Below are 8,258 nucleotides of genomic sequence, written 5' to 3' on the forward strand. Positions count from 1 at the left end.
ATACAATGTAGATTAAGGACCTCTAAATAAATTATAGTCTCGAAAGTTAAAAAGCAAAGATATATATGTTGTGTTAATAGATATCAAGGAAGGAGGATGATTAGGTTCCTTTAGGATAGTCGGCCAATGGTTGTGAGTCACTAAGACCACCGAAGGGTTTATCGTGAGTCTTCAAGACTCGGGAAGGGGGGGGGGGTGATGACAAGAGCGATCTGGCATCAAAATCATAGGAGTTAGATAAGTGCCACGACGTACCGTAAACGAATTACTCGAACCACAGTTACACCTTGATATATGTAATGTATCTTGTGAGGGGGATATTAGGAGACCTAGTGTTCAAATAATCTACTAGGTTGGAAGATAAAGAAGCCTTATTTTGAGTTTGTTTCCAAAATTAGAGTATTCGTTCTAGTGTTTTCAAGCAAGTAAACCCGTTATAGTAGTTTTGGTTAAAATTCAGGATGTTGGAACACCTGAATTAGGTAAAGAAACTCTTTATCATCTACGTTCGTGTGCATTTTAACAATATAACATAAGTCTTTTAGAGGCATGTTACTAAAAATGTATTCTGATAGTATGTCATAGACAAAATTCCATAGTTAATCACCTCATAACCAGTGGACATTTCAAGTCTAGCCGATCGTCAAACGTAACATGTAAATTTTCGAATTCCAGACCAACGAATTCCTGGTTTTGGAAGACTTCGTGAGGATTGTGGGAGAACGTATAAGGTAGAAAACGAAGTTCTACAGCCAAATAGGTACGGAGGGATGAATTCGATGCAGCAACATCGGCTAGATCCTAAGTTGATCTCGTGAGACCCCAGTAGGATAGTATAGGAATTATCTTAAGGTGCATTAGGAGTAGGATTTTGGGGACGAAATCTTTATAATTGGGGGAGAGTTGTAACATCCCATTTTTGCCTTATAGTATAAACGATCAGTTAAGTAACTAAACGTTCTGATAGATAACTATTTAGGATAAATAGTCTTGATGAAAGTCGTAGTAATCGAAAAAGAAAACTCGTGCATATAGAAAATATTCAAATCTAACTTTGCATGAGGAAGTTATGATTTTTAAAAGTTTCAGCGTAGCAGTGTGCGACACAGAAATTGAAATTAAGATCGGATGATAGTCAGGAAAAACAATCCAAATAAGAGTTGAATATCTCGTCAATACCTATCCGTCGATATAAAGGCAGTCAAGAACGAATATCGTATGAGAGAGTTATGATTTTTGTATGGGCTTTAACAGTCTAAGCCTGTTAAAAATATAGCATTAAAAATAAGGTGAGAATTGGCTAACGGAGTCTAAATGAAATTTCTATATCTCGTCGATAGCTACACGTGGATATAAAGAACGTCGAAAACGGAGCTCGTATGAAGAATATATGAATTTTTGAAAATTTGCTAAATTGCATGCGTAGACACACGCACTGACACACCACCAGCTTGCCGAAACGTGTCACCACCTAAAAGACGCCACGTTAGCACCCCTAACCAAGTGAACGGGGCGTACCTGACGATGTGCACGGTGTGCATCCCGAATTTTCCTACAAATTGCTTTCATCTACTAATTCTTTCTCCACACCATTTCTAAGCTTTCTCTCAACTTCTAAAGGCCGATTTTGAGGTCTTTCTTTGGAATTCAGAGTATCTTAGTTTACCGAAGCTCTGGGCATCTAGGCTCGGCTAATAGAAACTCTTGGTTGGAGTTCTGCCAGTGCAATCTTCAGGTTTCATTAGAAACTCACTGTAATTTAGGGTATACTTACTATGCTTTAAGTGTAGTTTGTTTATATATATATTCATAGACGTTGTTATGAATGTATAAATATGATTTATTAGTAATTTCAGTTATAATGTTGATTGATCTAATTACGGGAGAGATATCTAGAATGGTCACGTTGGCTTTGTTGTTGGATTTCAAAAATGCTATACATCGAAATGATCTTGTCTCTCGATTGTTTGGCCTGACTAATCCTTATTTGATAGAACTCTCGCTATTCATTAGGATTAGTGATGGATCTAACTTTCATTACCAGATTGTCATAGGAACTCTTAAGCTATAGTAATCTAGGTTAATACATGTTAGACCCGTTACCCGTTATGCCGGAGGAATATCTATCAGTTGTCTGAGTAACTGTCTAGGTAAGTTATCTCACTATACTATATATTAGAATACATGTCCATGTATGTTGGGATAAAGAACTAATAGAGTAAAGCTGATAAATTAGTCTCTATGCGCTTAAGTGTAAACTGGTAGAGTAATTGTTGTAATTAAAGACTTAGTTAGGGGATGATGGCGAACGGTTAAAGAGGCCAAGAGCCTATAGGTCTGCGTGTTGACGAAATGGCGTGTAGGCCGTAAGTACACATTGACCTATGTTGACAAAATGACGTGTAGGCCGTAAGCACACATAGACCCGTGTTGACGAAATGACATGTAGATCGTAAGTACACGAAGAGCCATGTTCAAGACGAAATTGTTGGGTCGTAACTCTAAAATACACATATTATTAGTAGATAGTGAGTCATTTGTATGCATGTATATGTATTGTGGTATATATGGTATTTTGGGGAATTCAATAAACTTCGTGCTTATCCAAATGAGTATAAATGTTTTTTTTTCACAATTTCACACAATGATGTTTGTTGTGTTTTAGACCGGCTTTACTCCACCTTTAAGTTGGTTTTAGTAAAAAAAAAATTAGATTATAGATAAATCAATTCGGTTGAACCTGATTTTCTCTTGAACCGATCCATTTGAACCTGATTTTCTCTTGAACCGATCCATTTGAACCCGATTATCTCTCGAACCAACCCAGTTAAATGTAGTTAGAAGGCCACATGGTATTCTATTATAGACTTAACCAAGGTTGTCAATATCGAGATCCTATGTAGGATCGTTTTTAGGTTGGTAAGATCGGGATCGTAAAATCAGTATCGGGATCCTAAGATCCACAAAATAAAATACAATTTTAATTTTTAATTTTTAATCATGAAAAATATTTCAAACATTCAATTTTTTGTTCAAAAGTTATAAAACTTCAAAATATTAATCATAAGTCACAACATAAAATAATAAACGGTAAAAGACATAATGTGGTAAAAAAATTTCATTTGAAAAAAATATCAAGGGAAGGTAGGATCGGATCGGATCTCGATCCTACGATCCTACCTGCGATTCTACCCCAAATACAATTCGTTTACGATCGGATCATTTTTCATACCTAGGATCGTATGATCCTACGATCACGATCACGATTTTGACAACAATTGATTTAACTACTTCAAATCGTATCCGTTGGATCGTCAATTTTCAAGTTACTTTTAACCTAATTTGATGACTCCCAAAATATGCTATAAAGTGTTTAAATATTAGCATTTTTTCCCTCTAAAATCCCCCACAACGGGGTTATATGCGAAGTCTCGTGCGAATCATTTTGTAGTAGTGCCATATGCATGCACAAACCAATCATAATATTTCCACATTAGAAAAAAAAAACAAATTTATTTTAACAAATGTCTAATATTATTGCATAACTTAGAACGCAACTTGTTCTTTATTATATATGGTAGTAGGTAAGTTGAAGAGCGAGTAGAGATGTATACTACTACAAATTTAAAATGAGGGGATTTAAAATTCAAAACCTTTCCAATGGTGAAAATACGTAACTTTAGCATATGTTCAGGTACCATTTATGTATTTTTCAGTCTTACTTTTTCTAATGGCAGCATATTTTCTTCTAATGTAAAGTTCAGTATTAGATCCAACGAAAAGTCCTTCTGTACTTGCAGCCGAGCTAGGAGCTAAGCATACGTAACAATCACATATTGCAGTAATGGATACGTCGTCACCATGGCTATCGGAACTGGTAAGCAAGCATATTCGGGCACATATATATAGTTGTTATATATATGCATACATATATTTATATCTTGTTAATTACATTTAATTTACATATGTTCGTGAACCTGTACTTTAGGAAATACAAGATCAAGGATTCGTCAATCAGCTTCAGATGATTAGACCTTATTACGTGGTAGCAGACTTCAGTCTTGATTCATTTTCCTCAGAAAGCAACAGCAAGAACCCATCTTTTCCAGATCAAGGTTTTAAATCTCCATCGATCATCAAAGAAACAACCAATATCAATACGCTGCATAGTTATAATAAAAGCATCAACGATATTAACAACAACTATACTCCAACTGATGAAAAACCAAAGCCAAAGCCCCTTCCCAATATTCCCAACACTTTTACTATATCATTCGGAGATCAAAAACCTAAAGATGAGTTCATCCTTTTAAGCGATTCATTGGGTTGCACAACTGGAACAAAAAAGGGTACAACTGTGATCAGGAATCGAATTCAGCTTCAAGACCATATGCTGGCTGAGAGGAAGAGAAGAGAAAAGTTAGCCCGAAGATTTCTTTCTTTGTCTGCTCTACTTCCTGGCCTGAAGAAGGTATAATATTCATCTCACTGATAATCAGAACTATATATTTCTTACGATGCCCTAACATAGCAATAAATTATTGTAGATGGATAAAGCAGCTATCTTAGAAGACGCATCTAGCTATATACAAGAACTTCAAGGTCGCGTGAAGGAACTTGAGGGATTATCAGACATGAAGGGAATAAATATGCAACCGATTGTCAAGAGATCAAAGCTTAGTTGTAGCAATGATGATGGTTCTTGGTCTTCTGATGAAGCAAATTTTGGAGAAATACGAAGTCCTTACAATCCAGAGATCGAAGTGAGGATGTCAGGAAGCAGTGTTATAGTACGAATCTACTGCCTGAAGAACTATGTGTCATTAGTCAAAGTGTTTGACGAGATGGAGAAGCTTGGCCTTTCAATCACGAGTAGCAGCACTTTGCCATTTGCAAGTACCACTATTGTTATCACCATAATTGCTAAGGTATGTATTTTATTGAATTCTTGGGTATAACCTAATTAAATATGGAATTTAAGTTGTTAATTTTTCTAAAAATATAACTTCAGCGATAATTTTATGTTGATTCGGTTACCAAATATTTAATGCTCATTCGTCTTTCCTGATTTTTACAGAAGACGAATGGCTTCTTCATGACATCAACGGATCTTGTTAACAACTTGCAACTAGCTATATGAACTTCATGAACCAGAGGATTGTCCACTGACGCATGACTTTTCTTTCTTCCTTTTTTTTTTTTCAATACTCAGAAAAGAAAAAAACCCTACATGAGTCTGAGTAATAACTATGGTGGACTTTTGTTAATCTGCTCAATGACAAAACTTGTTAATTCACGAACTAGGCTACATGTTTAACCTGAACATGCTTCATCCTACTAGGTAAAATTTTATTATTATCCTCGTGTTTAGGTGTATCTCCAAGTGCTCCTGATCAAGAAGTGCCTCGGTACTAGCGGTTAAATTCTTCCTGTCATTTTCCGATTTTGCAGTTCTTATGGAGATGGAAGTTTCATGGTGACACTCATGACAGTAGTTTTTTCCATTGTGTTCCTTGTTGTTGTCTCATGTACACTCATTAGATTGCAGTTTCGATTGTGGTGATTTGGGTTACTATTTTTATTTACCCATCGTGTTGTTTTATGAATTTCACGTTCTTTCACGTTGGTCTTATATATTTGGGAAAAGATCATGTACGCTTTTTGGCTTTGTGAATTATGCTAGTTTCCTTGTTGGTAGCATGTTGTTTGTCTATATACTTATATTCAAATTAAGACATTTGTTTAGAGTTTTTTTTTTTTTCTTTTGCCAAAGCCTCGTAATTAAAAAAGTTATTCATTAAAATATATAGCTAGTAATTCTAAACTTATTATGCAAAAACATTTAGAATGGTAGTAAGTTGTGTTGGACACTACAAAACTAAAAACCATTACCAGAAATCAAATTTAATTCCTACAGAATTTCCAAGTAAAAACCTTCTCTTTCTATATCAGCTCAGAATCTTCGATCATCAATCCTTTCATGTGTTTCTCTTCATACACAAAGTTTCTTTCTCCCTCGCCTTCTCCCAAATTATTCCACACCACATATTTCTTGAAAACCACAAGCCTTCTCGGCCAATTCTAATCAAACTGGGGAAAAAAGATGGCTCTGGAATTATTAGTCTCATTCTTGTAATTATGTGGTGACACTGGACGGAATTTAGAGTAATGAATAGTTCATGAAACTGAAAAGGAAATGTGTTTATTAATTTCAAAATGTCTCCAAAAAGCTTACAAAATCAATTATACATAGCTAATTTGGGAAGGATTTTAAAATTTCTGAAAATTAAAATTGGAAACATCTAGTTAAACTAAAATCATCTCCAATAGTTACATTATAAATAAAAATGTAGATAAAACACTACTCCAATGGTAAACTTATTTAAATAGCTTTTTTTGGTTAAATTTAATTAATTTATCCTTATCTTTTTAAAATATTTTAAAAACCTTCTCATTTAATTAGTCTATTTTTTAAACAAAACAAATTATTTAATACAAATATATAAATTAATACTAATATATTGATTCAATATTTATGTAAATAAAATAAAAAAATATTAAGTTATAGTTATAAAAGCAAAATAAAAACATTTAATAATATTATCATCATAAAAACTATATTTTATAAAGAAGATGTTATTAAATTTTTAATAAAAATAATTAATTTGTAAACAAATAAAAATATATTTAAAACTAAGCTATAGTGAAAGGGTTAAATAGAACTATTGTTAAATTAGAAGGTGTTACATGTTGAATTTGTGAAAATATATTGACGATTCAATATTTATTAAGTTGTCAAATAAAAAAAAATGTTTTCATCTCCAATGCTATTAAATGCTCATTTAAAAAAATGCATAAAAATAAATTATGAAAAAACCTCCTATTGAAAATGCTCTAATTAAAGATTAGAAAACAAATTTGAAGGAAAATTGTGTTCTCTTTTAGAATAGAATATCCGTAGAATATAACAAAGAGTAAATTACACGAAAGGTAACTATTGTTAATTAGGTTAATGTGTGTTTAGTCCTATTCTTTTTGTTCATCCGGACCATACCTCTTGTTTAGTTTTGTTTCTTATTTTAGTCCATACCTAATATAAAATGACTATATTGTTATCATATTTTTTCCCTAATATATTTATCAATTATAATTTTTAAAAATTAAATGGGCGTCACCCACAACCTTTTGAAATTGGAACGTGATAACTTATACATGCACATAAACCCTAAAACTTGACATCCCACTATCACAGCCAACCCACCCCAACGCGGAGGATTCTCCCACACGTCGTCTTCTTTTCCGATGTCTTTCTTGTCCCTTAATTAGTTTTCCTTTTCGTTTTCGTTGCTAGTATTTTGGTATTCCATGTAAGATCTAAGGACAAGTTTGTTTCATTTATACTCGCTTCATCTCTTGGGGGCATTTGAATATTAAAAATTCTCCAAGCGTTCAAGTTCGTTCTAAATATTCTTAGTCCGAATAATAGTTGCAAGTGCTCCAAGCCTCTTTCTACCCCCATTTTTATGATTGCTCAAACCTTGAGAATAGGATTATCGAATGTTGCACAGGTTTGGAATTTTATCCCGCGGCATTATGATGATAATGACGACGGTGATTTTTGGTGTAGAAACATATAATTACAGTTATGACATCTTTACTGGTATACACACAAGCGCAATGCAAACGACAACTAACTAAACCTTCCAATAAAGGAAAATTAAGCCGAACTCATGATTTTTTTCTTAAAGAAAACTACCAAAAATCATTTATGGTTTGTATGTGGATGTCGATCATAAAGAATTATTGGAGGAGGTGAGGATTATGGTTTTTAGTGTTACCGTAATACTATTATATTGAATATTCCTTATACGCGCTAAAATACATTAAGTGTATATTTTAATTTATTTGAAGGGATTAAGTTGGCAAACTCAAACTCATGGTAATTATTTATGTTGCTTAATTATTAATCCACATTAATAAATAAACTTTTTTATGTATTTGGATAAAAAAAATATTTTATTAATTTATTTAATAAGATAGTAAAACTTTTATTTATTTATATAATCTGATTGACTAATAATCTTTATTCTAATAAATGAATAGTTTTAATCTGTTTTTACCAAGTGTTACTCTAGTATAACTCCTCATTAATATTATATCATGTGTCATGTAGATATATTAAGCAATTTATCTCAAAATTCAAATAAATGAATAGTTTTAATCTGTTTTTACCAAGTGTTACTCTAGTATAACTCCTC

General features: G+C 32.9%; 1 protein-coding gene across 2 annotated transcripts; it reads left to right on the forward strand.

Moving 5' to 3' along the window:
• Nucleotides 1-3,746: 3,746 nt before the first annotated feature.
• LOC111900312 (transcription factor bHLH18) lies at nucleotides 3,747-5,716 on the forward strand. Of its 2 annotated transcripts, XR_006188812.2 has the most exons (5): nucleotides 3,747-3,877; nucleotides 3,989-4,471; nucleotides 4,548-4,928; nucleotides 5,078-5,341; nucleotides 5,452-5,716. XR_006188812.2 is itself a non-coding variant. In XM_023896195.3 (4 exons), the coding sequence occupies exons 1-4, from the start codon at nucleotides 3,845-3,847 to the stop codon at nucleotides 5,138-5,140; spliced, it is 960 nt and encodes a 319-aa protein (XP_023751963.1). In that variant the 5' UTR covers nucleotides 3,747-3,844; the 3' UTR covers nucleotides 5,141-5,716. The 2 variants fall into 2 exon arrangements, 1 of the variants encoding a protein (XP_023751963.1); XM_023896195.3 differs by having other exon boundaries at nucleotides 5,078-5,716.
• The last annotated feature ends 2,542 nt before the right edge of the window (nucleotides 5,717-8,258 follow it).

This window comes from Lactuca sativa, chromosome 2 (genome assembly GCF_002870075.4).
Source record: "Lactuca sativa cultivar Salinas chromosome 2, Lsat_Salinas_v11, whole genome shotgun sequence".
In the NCBI taxonomy this organism is placed as follows: Eukaryota; Viridiplantae; Streptophyta; class Magnoliopsida; order Asterales; family Asteraceae; genus Lactuca; species Lactuca sativa.

Bases quoted from the DNA above. Each gene is read 5' to 3' on its own strand.
- LOC111900312 (XM_023896195.3), top strand. From the start codon at position 3,845: ATGGATACGTCGTCACCATGGCTATCGGAACTG. The intron at 3,878-3,988 runs GTAAGCAAGCAT...CCTGTACTTTAG, and splicing joins CACCATGGCTATCGGAACTG to GAAATACAAGATCAAGGATT. The intron at 4,472-4,547 runs GTATAATATTCA...AAATTATTGTAG, and splicing joins TACTTCCTGGCCTGAAGAAG to ATGGATAAAGCAGCTATCTT.